Source organism: Gossypium raimondii, chromosome 5, assembly GCF_025698545.1.
Source record: "Gossypium raimondii isolate GPD5lz chromosome 5, ASM2569854v1, whole genome shotgun sequence".
NCBI lineage: Eukaryota > Viridiplantae > Streptophyta > Magnoliopsida > Malvales > Malvaceae > Gossypium > Gossypium raimondii.
Window position 1 is genome coordinate 33,279,320 of NC_068569.1, and position 15,615 is coordinate 33,294,934.

A 15,615-nucleotide genomic window follows, 5' to 3' on the forward strand; every position below is an offset into this window, starting at 1 on the left:
GAATCTATTGCGCCTTTGATTTTCAAATTCATAAAAATCAAAACCCAAAAACTTAAAAATAAATTTAAAAAATTCAACATATACTTTAATTAGAATACCAAATCAAAATATCAAATTCATCAATATATTCTCAATAATTTAACATGACGAGGCTCAAATGTCACTTGTTAGAATCATAAATCAAGATATGACATAAAACTTAATGAACCATAGATCAGGATCTATTATGCCAAATAATCAAGAATAAAACGATAACAGAACTAGATGCAAAAGCGTACCTAAATCCATGAGTTCCTAAAAATTGTCAATGATTTGATATTCAAAATTAGCACATAATGAGATATTAGAAAAGTTACATTGTGTGTAATTTAGGATATAACTTTGACACATTAACCCTAATTCCTAATCAATCCATCATTAATTTGAAATTAGCTACTAGGTATATACACATATTTGACTCATACTTTATTTAATAATTAAAGCCCAATAAACCTTAACTAAATTACATCACTTTTAATTTAGGCTAACCTATCATAATAATAAATAATAATATGTGATGTCATATTTTCTAACAAGTTAGGCTTAATATTGTACTCTTTAAAGGAAAAATTGTATTCCCTTTGACCCATATAAGCTGTTGTAGAGAACCCATCATTGCAGCTCCATTGCAAGCCTGCATTTTGACTTCCCACTAGTATTTCTTACAAATAACCTGCAAATTTACACCGAATAACAAATAGAATTAAGATAAGAAATTCAATTCATAATCAATTATTCATTTGTTAGGGCAGAAAGTTAACCAATCCCATGAGAAAAAGGTATTTTCCTTTGAAAACTTGACCATTACCAATTCTTCTGTTAACCAAGAACACGAAAACTAAAGAACAGCAATATATCTTAAGTTAAAATAGAGATGATAAACAAATCTCCCCGGAACTATATAATTAACTGGATATAAAAATTAGAGAGAGCAGCGAATTAAACAAAATATATAAAAAAAAATGAATACTGCAAGAAATATAGAAAGAAGGACATACTTGTCGGAAGGGTTCTCTTTTGTTTTTTCTTCTTCTTCTCGCATTTTCTTTTTGGGTGCAATAGAAAGAAAAGCATACTTATTCAAGGTGAGCCAGTGAGAACGATGAGTGTGTATGCATTAAGGAAAGAAAGGGAATTTGGTGTTTAGGGCTTCGGAAATAGAGAAGGGAATGAATGCGAAGGTTGTAGTTGAAAGTGCAGATTATATCTCAACAATGGATTCAGGGCATAAAAAGACATAAAAACCAAAGGAACTAAGAGATATTCAAATTTCGGTTAAAATTAAATTAATCGATTGAATCAATTTAATTTGGTTAATCGGTCTATTAACCAATCTAATTCGATCGAAAGCTGCTTAATGATTTTTTTGAAGCTCAATTATCAATCAAGTAATTAACTGAACTTAATAATTAATAATATAAATTATATGTAATTTTAATTTGCTTAATTGAATAATTCGGTCAAATAAATATTATCAATTTATTTTTGATATGTTTTATACTTATTTTAACAGAAACAAACAAAAATATATAAATTCTTGTTCAATTTTATTTTTAGAAAAATTTCGATTCGGTTAATGATTAAATGATTAAAATATTCGATTAATTGATTAATACTAATTTAGTTCGATTAACCATTTGAACACCCCCAAACTCAGATAGGGAAGAGGAGAAAGTATTATATGAAATTGGAGTACCATGTCATTTCTATCTCTTTCCAATAATTTAATGCCATTTCAGCATTTTCATCCTAAATTTTAGCATTTTTATCTTGAAAAAAAAATTAAATCCAACATAATGTGCTGAAATTTAGGATGAAAATACTAAAATAACATTAAATTATTAGAAAGGGATACAAATGACATGATATCGTAATTTCATACAATCCTTTCTCAAGAGGAGACATGAAAGGAAATGGGAAAATTAGAACAAAGTGTAAAAGAGAATAGGAAAATACAACAAGACATGATGAATAAATGGAAAGTAAAACTTTGCTCTGAATGAGCTAACCGAAGAGTGGTTCCAACTAGATGTGATCATGGGATGGATCGCTTGTTTAGGTACGAATGTTTGTCTGAAAAGTTAAACGGTTTAAGTAAAAATATAGGTTCAAAAAATGAGATTGAACAAAAAATAAGATCCGTTTTCCAAATAGAATAAGATCCGTTTTCCAAATAGGTTAGGCCTCGGGTAAGAATTGTTTAGCTCGTCCCGGCCGAAATTTGGCTAAATTTTTTTTTTCTACTGTTGTTTTGTTATTGTTTTGCTGACATTTTATTAATATATTGCTACTATTTTGTTGTTATTTTTTTTATATTGTACAACTTTTTTAAAAATGTATTTACAATTTGTTGGAAACATTTATTTTAATATTTTTAGTGTATTTGATATATTATATTTTTTTAATTTTTTTTATATAAAAAAATTTAATATTAACGGGTTAGGACGAGCTCGAGTTTAGTATCTTTTTATCTGGGCAGACTTGAGTAAAATTTTATGCCTATTTTTCAAGTTAGACTCGAACCTAAAAAATAGGCCTAAAATTTTACATCAAACTCGACTCGACCAATGATTAAATCTAATTTCAAGTTTAAACCCCTATTAGATGATTAATGGAATAAAGAGACAACAGGACCTGCAATAAACAATTACACCATACCAAACGTTTGTTTTGATACAGGCTCATTAAATTTGGGGTGATTCATTACATTGAACCAAACTTACGCTATATAAACCCCCTTTCTTCGAGATTTTCCCGACCTCCATCCACTTATACGACTCAGTGAACCCACCAAATCCACATTTGTGCATCAATAGAGTTCAACAAAAATAAATTGAATGGAATACTGTATCGAGCAAGTCATATCATTAAAAATTCAGAGGTTATGATTACAACATCAGCTAATATTATGTTCTTATTATTACATTATCTATATCATTATTTAAGTTCTGAATTAGTGTCGTTTTTGACCGGATCACTAATTCGGTTAGAAAAATATGAAAATATTTTTTCATAATTAAAATAAATTATATCATTTGAGGGTACTTTAATTTTTTATTTAAAACAAATAAAAATATGCACATGATAGGATTTAAACTTGAACCAATTACATTGGTAAAATCTTTAATTTACCACTCTGATAAACACTCAAGAATATATAGGTAAACAGAAAGATACACTGAGAAAATTGAGAAATCTTGTTATTGCTTTACTGAGTATCTGTACAACTATTTATAAACATTAGATGAGTTAGCTATTGCTAACAACTCTACTAACAGTATAACCACCTGAATGTAACAAATTAACAACTAATTCAACAGCTAAGGTCCTTTACACTCTTAACATTCTCCCAACTTCTCTATCAGTAAGACTTGAAGACAATTTCTAAAGCGCACAAAAGACAAAGCAAACAGTGGTTTGGTGAAAATGTCAGCCACCTGATCACAAGCCGAAACTTCGCCAACTATAAGTGACCCATTTGCAACTTTTTCACGAACAAAGAAGAGATCGAGTTCCACATGTTTGAACTTGGAGTGAAGAACAGGATTGGTTGCAACAGCAACTGCACTAGAATTGTCACACCAAATGGCAGGTAGATCAATAGACCTTAACTGTAGTTCTTGTAATAACGAGACTAACCAAGTGACATCACTGGTAGCAGCGACAAGGCTTCGATGTTCAGCCTCAGCCGTAGACCGGGACACTTTTTTTTGTTTCTTTGAGGACAATGAGACAGGCGTACATCTAAAATACACACAATACCCTGTTGTTGACCATCGATTGTCAAAATCTAACCCCCAGTTGGCATCGGCATAACCCACTAAAGACAACCAATCAGAAGGACGAAAAACTATTCCAAAATCAATAGTGCCATGTAGATAACGCAAAATTCGTTTTAACGCAACCATATGCAAGGTAGTCGGAGCATGCATAAACTGACACACTCAGTTTTATAGCATAGGCAATATCAGGCCGAGTCAGAACTATATACTGTAAAGCCCCAGCAAGACTCCTGTATTTAGTAGGATCACTCAGACGATCTCCCTCGTCCTTTCATAAAATCGAAGAACTGGCCATAGGTGTGTGAACACTTTTTTCCATTAGCTAAGCCACTTTTTGTAAGAATCTCCCGAATGTACTTGCGTTGACATAAATGAAGACTGCCATTGGAAGATCGTGTAACTTCGACTCCAAGAAAATAGTGGAGATCACCCATGTCTTTCAGCAAAAATTCACTATGTAATTGTTGAACAAAATCATCAGTAGCATTGGACACACTTCCAGTAACAATAATATCATCCATATAAACCGATACATACAAAATGGAAGTAGATATAGCACGGACAAACAAAGAAGCATCAGATTTAGACAAGACAAAGCCAACCGAAAGAAGAAAACCTTTCAATTTATCAAACCAGGCACGAGGAGCTTGACGAAGACCGTATAAAGCTTTAGTTAAGCGACACACTAACCGTTCACCATTAGGACCATATTGAACATATCCTGGAGGCTGTCGCATAAACACCTCATCAGTGAGATCTCCATTTAAAAATGCATTATTAATATCAACTTGATGAAGTCGCCAGCCTTTAGAGACAGCTAGAGCCAGTATGACCCGAATAGTCGCAAGTTTGACGATAGGGCTAAACGTCTCCTTAAAACCACATCTAGGAACCTGAGAACAACCTTTTGCTACTAACCGGGCCTTTCGACGGGAATAGTCCCATCAGGATTTTTCTTAATTTTGAATATCCACTTACAACCAATAACCTTCCTACCAGGTGGCAAAGAAATGAGTTCCCAAGTAGAATTTTGAAGAAGAGCATCATATTCAGCTTGAGCAGCTTGACGTCATTCCATACTGGCAAATGCTTCATCAATATCATGAAGCTCATAATTAGAAGCTTCAATAGAAAAAATTTTAGGTTTGAAAATCCTAGCTTTGGAACGAGTAACCATAGAATGCAAGTTGCTCGGATGCAGAGAATCAGACGAAATAGCAGAAGAAGCAGGTGGAGAGATAGAAGAAACATTAGATGGCTGAAGAACAGGACTCGGAGAAAAGGTCCTGAACTGTCTAAAGAAGTAACTGAAGTTGATGAAGCAGTGCTCAGAGGCAAAGACCTTGGACTATCTGAAGAAGGAACTGAAACAGGTGGAGTTGTAGATGTAGCCAAAACAGACGACAAGCCTAACTTTTTCTGTGATGAAACAACAACCCAATTGTTTACAACGGGCACATAAGTAGAGTTATATGACCTGAACGAGGATTCTGCAACAGCTTCAGAAAATCGACTTTCATCAAACACAACATGACGAGATAGAATAACTTTTCCATCAGGGGTAAGACGCTGATACCCTTTATGTTGTGAACTATACCCCAAGAACGTGCAAGGCTGAGATAAAAAATCCAGCTTATGAGACTAAAACGGCCGTAAATACGGAAAACAACAGCAGCCAAAAACTCGTAGATGATCATACTTGGGATCTTTGCCAGGAAGATGACAGGTCTCCAAGAATTAGGCGATTGATACCATGATAAACACTCAAGAATATAGAGGTAAACAGAAAGATAAACTGAGAAAATTGAGAAATCTTGTTATTGCTTTACTCAGTATCTGTACAACTATTTATAAACATTAGATGAGTTAGCTATTGCTAACAACTCTACTAATAGTATAACCACCTGAATGCAACAGATTAACAACTAATTCAACAGCTAAGGTCCTTTACACTTTAACACACTCAAGTAAAACTTTATTTTATTATGTACATTTTATTAGTTTCATCAATTATATATTTAATATTGTACATATTTCATATGTTATTATGATTAAATAACTTAAAATTATATATTTCATTATTTTTATTATATATTATTTTAAATACACATATTATATTTTAAATTTGTGATTTTCGCTCAAGCAAAATTTCTAATATTGTATTTTCACTGAAAACACACACATTAAATTTGGTTGCTTAAGAGCCAATGCTAAATAATATGGGTGAAGCCCAAGGCTAAAGAAACCCGATCTTGAAACTAGAAAATAAAAATTTAATAATTATTAGTTTTTTTTTTTTTTTTTGTAATCTTCGAATTCTAAATTCAAATCTAATATTTTCCTTTTCGAAAATTTCGATTTTTCCTGGTTCAAATTTCAGGTTTCAATGTAAGATGAAGGATACCCACGGCTAAAATTGAGTCTAATAATAATAATAATAATAATAATAATAATAATAATAATTATTATTATTATTATTATTATTATTATTATTATTATTAAGCCCGAAGAAGATGGCTGAATCGGGCAAGGTGAGTTTTATTCTTTCTTTTTCATTTTTTATTTTATTTCTCATTCGTCTTCCTTTCATCGTATTTATTTATTTGTTTGTTTTTTTATTCTTATTAATTTAGGTTTGAATTTGATGAGGTTAAAAATAATATAATCATTAATAAAAAAGAAGCTAAGCTACTATGATTTATTTTAGCTGGCAGGGATTTTGTTTTGGGATTACACATTCCTAATTGTGTGTTATATACATTTCACAAAAGCAGAAACTGAGGAATCTGTTTTATTTCTAGAAATTACATAATCAGGTTAGAATCATGATATGTTTTTCATCTATTTTGATACATTCATCCGATTTGGCTTATATAAATCAAGAATTTTTTGTGTTGTAAAATGGATCATAAAAATTTGTGTTGAAAGTTGAAATTTCATTTGTATATGTTAATGGGTTGAACTGTTTGAAATTGTAGCAACATCTTGTAACAGCAGTGACGGAGGAGAAAGGAACAACGTGCTGGGGATGTGGATTGGGGCTCCTCCTTCCAACACTCGGACCGGCTTTCAAGTGCGGATGGTGTGGAGCCATTACAAATCATAACCTAAATAAAACCCAAAACCAATGTCTTCTCTGGAGGCGCTTGCGTGATCGTTGCTTTGTCTCTTTTCTTTTCAGTTTCATGCTCTTTGTCATATGTAAGTTGCTTCACATATCCATACTCCACACTCACTATTACATTAAGTTTTATGTTTCGACATGAAACCCTAGGTGGCGGGGTATGGGCAGCGTTTCCCATTATTTTCTTGGTAAGTTATACCAGCGGGATTGTTCATTCTGTCATAACGACAATCTTGGCATTGACGACTATTTCCACCTTCGGTCTATCGGCATTCCAATGCGCCGGCGCACCTCCGATGATATTGTGGGGAAGCTATACGGTTGTGGGGAAAGGTGAGCTTGAAAACTATACCTTCTGCCATTACTGTTCCAAGCCCAAATCTCCGAGAGCACATCACTGCCGTTCCTGTGGAATGTGTATATTGGATATGGATCATCACTGTCCTTTTGTAAGTAATTAACCTTATTTTAGTGTTTAAGCTTAGTGGAATGATGTATTAGCAGAGACAATCGAACTAATTGATTTGTGATGATGACGATGACACAGATAGGGAACTGTGTAGGCGCAGCGAATCATCGGCACTTCATAGCTTTTCTAATTTCAGCTATATTCAGCACAATTTACGTAACAGTGATGTGTGCATATACGAGTTTCCTTATATGGCCGCCATTGAGGTACAAACCGCCAGAACACTCGACCATTTTCAGCACGGGTCTGATGATGTTGGCAAGCAGGGAAGGTTTTGTGGCATTGTTAAGCTCAGCAATGGAACTGCCGGTAAGAGGGTTGGTTTTAATTTATCTTTTCATTGCCAGCATATCGGTGGAGATAAGTTTAAGCGTACTGCTATGGCAGCAACTGTGTTACATATACGAAGGGCGAACATACCTCAGCCATTTGAGTTCACGGGAAGGGGATCATGTGAAAGAAAAAGATTGCCAGAATCTATTGCGCTTCTTCGGGTGTCGGTATTCGAAGTTGAGATTCTTGCCCACTCTGCGGAATTCGCGAAAGAGACACAAGACGTGAACATATTTGTTGTTTCTGGGTGTGGTGTTATTTCTTTTTTAAATTTCATTAAAAATTGTAATATAGCAGGTAATTTGGGAGTTTTGAACAATGGAATTTCAGTCGCCAATTTTTGTTACGGGAGATGCAGAGCAAGGTTTGATTCCATCGTATTCTCCCATGTATTTTCCTAAGAATCTGTTTTCTCGAGAAAAAGGGAAAAAAAAAAGCATTTTTACCCTGAATTTCTTCACCTTCTGCCGTAATAATAATAATATTAATGCTGATATCCATGGAGATCAAATTCAATTTCCTCCCAAATTGTTTTTAAATAATAATTGCATTAAATGTTCTTAAATCTGACTTTGAATTAGGTTAATATGCAAATTTGTCACTACACTTTCAAGTGAATTGAAAACTGACATTATACATCACTTCAATTGATATTTCTCATTATCTTTGTAAATTAGAGATAAATTTACCACTATACTTTAACTCTACATTAAATTTTGTTATTTTACTTTTATTTTTACCAAAATTTGCCACTGAAGTTAAATTTTTATTGAATTTTCTAATTCAAAATAATTTTAATAAAAATATTTTCATATTTTAATTTATTATTTAACAATAATAAGTTAATTAATATAATATTAAAATTAACTTTTAAATTTAAATGTAGTAAAAGAAAATTAGACTTTTTCCTATAAAGTAAAATATAAAAACATTAAATATACTGTAATACGCACTCGAACCCCAATACAGAAGCAATATAAATCTTTTCTTGGGAGGAAAACAGACGTGGAAATTCGCTCTCTTGTAATTTTCCCTGTAAAACATGGCAAGAGAGAAGCATGTAAATGTGGTTGCTTATGATAAATTGTATAATAAATGAGCAACACTATTTGTGCTTCTACCTATCACATAGATCTATACAATTTCAATCTACAAAATTGGAGGCGCTGAATTTTGTTCAAACTTGAACAATCCCCTTTTTTACCAACATATCATACACCCTATCCACCTTGCTCGGTTCAACTTTGAACAGGTTGTGAGCATCAGATTTCTTGCTAATATTTCCCTTCATAATCTCCATTGATAAGGTTTGCAACATTGAGAGATAATGTGAAGGCAGTATTCTGATCTCACTGCAAAGCTGTTTCTCCTGCACACAAGCACATTATAAGAGAACCAAAATCCGAAATAATATACACAAATAGTTTCCAATAAAACTCTATGCTACTTCATGTTTCACCTGTATCCCCAAAGTTTGACAGTTAATTACTTAAACTTGGGGTTGCAAAAGATAACCGTATGTCAATGCGATGTACAACAGTGTAGGGAGGGTATCCTTACAGAATCAGACAATAAATCGGCTCCTATGAATCCAGTGATATCCCAATCATCCAAAGTGCTTAATGTAGTTTGTCCTAAGACAGTTGAAGATTCTTTACTAAAAGGTTGTAAACCAGGGGAACCCCTCACAATACCCCTCGGACTGCCATGCAATAACACTTTACCACTAGGACCAGCTTGTACACTTTCCTTCAGTCTCTGGGCATTTTCTTCAGCTTCCTTTTTCCTCTTCTGTTCAATAAATTTATTGGCTTCAGCAGCGGTTCGGCAACCAGCAGCTCGAGCTTCCTGCAGATAAATTCACCTGAATAATGTTCCAAAATTTTGATGCTTAAATAGTTGTATTTGGAGGTTCAGCCCCAAGGGATAGCAATCACTGTGGAATTGAACCATTTGAAATGAAGAAATACAACTATATGATTAAAAGATGAAAGCCAAAACCAAGTCAAAAGGTGCATAGATTTCTAGTTCCTAATATTCGGCTTCAGCGCTCCCAGAACAGGAAAAAAATGTAATCAAACTTCAATCTCATTTGAAAACTAATTTTCATTGTGGAAACCTACAAAGTCCATGAAAGCAGCAGATAAGCATACAAAGTCAGCACAAAGCAAGCATTTAACCTGAAGTTCTTGTATTCTTTTGACAATCCGATGTTCCTCTATGACACTCTTAAGCAACTCCCGATGCTCTTCTTTCGAGTGGAAGCGCATAAACACCTTGTAACGCTGATATATCTCCTTCTCCTCAGGTGAGAGGTTTCTCTCGAATGGATCAGGGTAAAGTAAATTTCTTTCCAAAATAAAGTCCTTCCTACGCTTCCTCTCATCAAGCCTGTTGATAAAACACCATACCATAAATCTCTCAAATTTGATACAAACATAACAATAGAGGATTCAACATAAGTTGTAGTATGTGGCACAGTATTGAATGCCAGACTATGGTATGCTACAAGACTGTTTCATCTTTCCAATCAGTTATAACTAAGTTAAAACTACTAGTAAAGCCAATTGACAATATAAAAGCAGACACATAAGACATACAGCTCTAATGATATACATAGAGCTGTCTAAATGAAAGAACACAAGCACAAATCACTCAGCTTGAATGCACTAAAAATCTCCAACAGCACTCAAGATCTAATGTAGAGACAGATTCTGAAATCAAGTCCAAATTGTCATGACATTATAGGAAAGTTCTATCCTAATATTTGATGGTGATGAAGTTGAAAACTCATACACAAAGTTTTGTTCTTAACACCTAAGAGGAGCTTCAATTAGTTTTCCAACCAAGATTAGGTGTTTAGGAAATTCCTTCATTCTACGTATCGAGATTGTATATATGTAAGAAAGATCAGAAAGTATATTATAATTGATCAAGAACACAGTTATCTTTTTCTTCAAGAACTGCCACTTCCTATACTTCCCTCTCAGACCCTTTTATTGAAAAATGCTGATGATCACCAACCTTTTCCATGTCAAGAATATAGACAACATGCATACACATTGTTGTAGATAAATACCTTTTTGAGTAGATATGTAATACACGCAACTTCAATTCACGCTCAGCCTTGGTGTCAGTATCCTTAAATTCCATATCTGCCAATAATTGCTCCGCATCATTATCATATTCAATCTCAAATTCCTGCCTCTTGAAATTATAGCCACTCAGCTCAGTCATAGACGGTTCCTCCTCAGTGAAAACCCTAGGCTTTTTCTCACCAATGCTCCTGTCTGCTTGAGGTTCTAAGAAAAAGGTTTAAGAAAAACGGTGTTAGAGTATTTGCATAACAAATCCACAGAACATGACCAACAACTTACATCATATTAATCACCAAAATTAAAAATAATAACAAAAGAAAAGGAAAAGAAGAAGTTGCTTAACTCAACAAACTCTAACTCACTTTACAGATAGAAAAATAATTAATTAGCATTTCAGAATAAGCCACCTTTTGCAACAGTTACAGACTGACTACCATCATTAGGTAGATTGGCATTTCCATGCAGGCAATAGTCAATGACTTCATGCAGAACGTAAAGTCACAAGCAACAGTCATGATGTGCAACAAAATGAGAGAGCATACCTTCTACTTTAATGCCATCTTTAATCTGGGCCATGTTGGAGGTCTTTTTACCAGTACCTAGGAATGTGTTACCACCACTCCTTGAATCAATATGGGACCCTATTTCTGACATCAAAGAGAATCCATTGCATTTATATGATATAATATATATTTGTTTTTAAGCAGAAAAGAGAATGTGTTCTGTTTAATATTGCCACAAAATCATGCCTTTAAGAAAACCAAAAGGGCAATCCACTTTCAATAAAGATGTCTCAAAATAGCTGATGTCATACCTCCAGTTAAGCTAGATGAGGATTGATGAGCTGGATCTTCCTTTCTTGGTGTCTCATATCTGATCAATTATAGAAGATTAACATATAAATATAAAAAACTAAATAAAAGCAGGAAAAAATAGAAAACAGAAAAGATTCTACAGGGAAGACATTTACTTGACTTTTGCACCAGCAGGAGACTCTTGTTTCAGGGTAAGCTCACCATGTGTGGTGAACTCTGCATAAATAACCACTTAGTCTTAGCAACTTCATTTCATTAAAGCACATGCAAAAATAGGACTCTGATAAACCAATCGACAAACAAGAATATTGACAATTTGCAGATCACCCTTGTTCCCAGAAGAAAAAGAAAGTGATCCAGTCAAACAAAAATCACTTTGGGAAGGAAAACAGCCAGAAAAAGTCATCTCGATAGCAACAATTTAGCAACCGGGATTTACTCGAAAGGGTTTAGTCTAACCTTTTTTGACTAGACCATTCCCTTTGGCCATAGCAAGGAGCTCTTCCCTGCTCTTTCCCATAACATGAGACAAGTCCTGAGAAAATAACCATGGAATATAATCATTATTACTAGAAAATTGTATGCTTATTTCACGTGCTTCTGCATTAGCAAGTGCTTATGTAGGTAATGTCTTCAAATCCAAGATTATAACACAAGTCTTACTGGGAGAGGAAAACAAGGAGAGTTCATGTATATAGCATTATAGTGATCAATACATTGTGATTTGCTCTTGGTTCCAACATGTTCTGCAACTTCAGCCCAATTCCCAAATCCATACATTTCAATAGCCTGAAAATAAGGCATGCATCCTCTAACCATCAAATCCAATGGAATACAAAAGAGGATAAGCAGAAGTTGCCAGATATGCTATCAATCAACAATAAAAAATCAAATACCCCTAAAAGTGCAAGATAGTACATAGGAATACCTCAAGAAGCAATATCTCCTCATCCGCATTCCAGTCTGGACAAATAAGTGGGAAAGACAAATTGTCCTGCATGGAAGAACATTAAAATGCATACTCCAACCAATAGCAAAATGGGGAAAAACTATGTTTGGAGTCATTTATTATGAGAATTACTGACGGCACTGGTGTAGATGATGAAAAGAATGACAACAATTGATGACCCAGTTAGTAAACAAATTCACAGATGGTAATCACCAAGTTATGTCCCACCAAAGTGAGGTTCCAGGAGAGGTGAATAAGATTTTCTAGCATAGAACAGAGAGAGGTTGTGGGATCCAGTTTTAATAAAACGCATGAAACATATGGTTCAGCAAAAAATACCACTGGTATTTAACAGAAAACAAATCTATTCTTAACTCACTTAAGACCTATGTAACCATGTTCCTTAGACTTTTTTCAAAAGCTCTAGTATACTTTACTTTGGCTAACCATCAGCGATCATGCTATAACCTTGAATTGCTAAAATGACAAAGGAAATTGTAACTAGAAAGAAGGTGACTAACCATAACCCTGTATGGATGATTGCACTTGTGAGGAGTAATTTCAGCTCCAACAGAAAAGCATTCGACACAAAGATCAAAATCTGGACAAACTGCACACTTAATCCGAACCATTCCAGAAAGATCCTTGTTACAGTAATTACAATGATACAATGCTGGCCCTTTTGCTTCACTCGGTACTTGCCCAAGACCTTATTGAAAGAAATGGAATCAATGGAGATGAACAATATTAACCAATAAATGCAATATCATCCATAAAGGTCATCAATTTAAGGAAAAAAAAAAAAAGGAAGTAAGACTTCAAAACTTAAAAGAATTGCTAAACCAGTTACATCTTATTAGGGTTCAGTTCGATTTGATACTTCTACTCGATTTCTTTTTATTTCTTTTTCCAAATAAACTTAAGTTTCTAACCAAGTAAAAGTAAAACTACTTGTGATAAAAATAGGAGCTAATAGTTAAAATAAAACCCTAGCTGGAAATGCAATCATTCTATATAAAAGTAAAATCGTGCATTTTATTATCAATCAAAGCAAAATCATACATTTTATTATTAAAATTGTACTATTATCCCTTTTGCAACTAACAAGCTTTAGAAAGATTAAATAATAAAAGTACCAATCAAAGGGAACCCTAAATTTCGTCATACCTGCTGATGGAAGCTCTACATTGTCGACACTACCAGACGCAGTCTTTTTCCTTTTGGATCTACAGAAGAAAGGGCGAATTTTAAACTAAAAACAAGATCTTTGAACGGAACAGCTGAGAAAATAAATGGAATTAAGAACATAAAAAAGGGAAGACCTTTGATTGAGATCCTCTTCAGTTGGACGAGAGACTGTCCTCGATCGACCCATGCCTTCAGTTCACCTAATTCACCCAAATAGTAGCCACCCTAAACCCTAATTACCCTAAAATAGATAAAGAGACAGTTATTACAAATTAGGGTTTCTAGATTTTAAGAAAAAGGGTACTGAACGTAACGGTAACTGCTTACTGAAGATGAGCAACACGAGGAAGCAAGTGCGAGGCGAGAAAGTTGGAGAAACTCGGACTTTTTGACCCGAACCCACAACTTGTACTTGTTTATGGTTTGATTACGATCCACAACATAACCCTATTTCATTAGATCTGGATCCGACCCGCTCATTATAGGGTAAATTTTATCCAAATTCACTAAACTATTAGTAAATTTATATTTTGATAACTCAACTTCAAAAAGTTATAAAATAATTATTAAATTATTCGAAAGTTTTCATCTAAGTCACTAACTTGTTAAATCATTGTTGTATGGCATTCTCTGTTCACACTGTCTGCATCAATCAAAAGTTATCATTTCCATTCTCTTCTATAGTTCAATTTTTTTTATGAAACATTTTTAAACGTCATCAATCTACGAATCAAAATTCAAACAGCTTTTTTCTTTGATCTTCGACACTGACCGTTAGATCCACTTGAAGCTAATGTATGTTTTCCTACTTGCCGATGTATATTGATCCACTGTACGAGTCGTTGAATCTTTACTTGGAGCTTGCTACCCAACTTAAAAAAATTTTTAATAACCACTAACTTAAATAAAAACTTTCAAATAGTTCAATAACCATTTTGTAATTTTTTTAAAATTAAGTGACCAAAATATAAATTTATTAATAATTTAATAACCTTTTAAGTATAATTTTTTTTATATCACTCCAAAATTAATAACAATTTTAGAGATAAAATTAAAGGAAAAATTATTAAAATAATATATATTAATAATTTTTTACCAAAATAATATTTACTTATCAAAATTATATGTTTTCGGAATAGTAAATAAAAATTTCGATTTTACCAAGACGCAAATCGGAAGGGTTTGTGTCGATTTAGGCGTTGGAATCAATATAAGACCTTATTAATCACGCTGTAGGGAATAGTGCGGATTTGGGGCTCTCCAAGGCCTGCTTACCTGCGATGGAAAAGACAGGTCCCTGCAGCATGATACCGGCAGCAATCCCCAACTACTCGGCCACTTACCCCCAATGACCCCCAACGCCCCAACATTAAACCTAATAAACACCCCAATTAACATAATTAAAACCACCCTCCCAGAAACCACTATAATAAGAATCGTAAGTACATAAGAATTTTAAATATGTTTTATTGATAATGTAATTGATTGAATGAGTGTGTAAAAATTAAAATTGTTTGTTAGTTCAATAATTTAAAGGTTTTTTAGAAAATAAGCAATTTTGTGAAATATTTTGAATATATTTTAATTATTATAATGAATTAGATATTAATAATATTTTTATTAGTGACAATTAATTGTTTACTTACTTGTAATTTGTTTGTTTGATTAATTGAAAATTATTTATTTTATAAATAATATATTTGTAATTTTATAATGAAATAGACATTAGTAATATTTTATAAGTAAAATTATATTTGTTTGACAGTGTGGAAGTGTTTTATATTTGTTAGGTTTAGGAAAATGATATTGTTATAACTT

At 33.3% G+C, this 15,615-nt stretch overlaps 2 protein-coding genes and 1 long non-coding RNA gene across 4 annotated transcripts; 1 reads left to right on the top strand and 2 right to left on the bottom strand.

Annotated features, from left to right (window-relative positions):
* Positions 1-296: 296 nt before the first annotated feature.
* On the bottom strand, positions 297-1,270 carry LOC128041281 (uncharacterized). Its single transcript, XR_008196020.1, has 2 exons — positions 1,038-1,270; positions 297-712 (listed from the first exon to the last, which is right to left on the bottom strand). It is a non-coding gene; the product is annotated as an uncharacterized LOC128041281 (long non-coding RNA).
* A 5,064-nt stretch (positions 1,271-6,334) lies between these two features.
* LOC105771407 (protein S-acyltransferase 11) lies at positions 6,335-8,155 on the top strand. Its single transcript, XM_012592864.2, has 4 exons — positions 6,335-6,352; positions 6,800-7,022; positions 7,096-7,394; positions 7,493-8,155. The coding sequence occupies exons 1-4, from the start codon at positions 6,335-6,337 to the stop codon at positions 7,973-7,975; spliced, it is 1,023 nt and encodes a 340-aa protein (XP_012448318.1). The 3' UTR covers positions 7,976-8,155.
* A 478-nt stretch (positions 8,156-8,633) lies between these two features.
* On the bottom strand, positions 8,634-14,240 carry LOC105771406 (transcriptional adapter ADA2a). Of its 2 annotated transcripts, XR_001126492.2 has the most exons (15): positions 14,125-14,240; positions 13,932-14,038; positions 13,777-13,835; positions 13,131-13,318; positions 12,589-12,654; positions 12,324-12,449; positions 12,120-12,195; positions 11,816-11,876; positions 11,660-11,718; positions 11,388-11,492; positions 10,827-11,049; positions 9,928-10,138; positions 9,308-9,595; positions 8,869-9,116; positions 8,634-8,780 (listed from the first exon to the last, which is right to left on the bottom strand). XR_001126492.2 is itself a non-coding variant. In XM_012592863.2 (14 exons), the coding sequence occupies exons 2-14, from the start codon at positions 13,982-13,984 to the stop codon at positions 8,925-8,927; spliced, it is 1,707 nt and encodes a 568-aa protein (XP_012448317.1). In that variant the 5' UTR covers positions 13,985-14,038; positions 14,125-14,240; the 3' UTR covers positions 8,634-8,924. The 2 variants fall into 2 exon arrangements, 1 of the variants encoding a protein (XP_012448317.1); XM_012592863.2 differs by having other exon boundaries at positions 8,634-9,116.
* Positions 14,241-15,615: the final 1,375 nt, after the last annotated feature.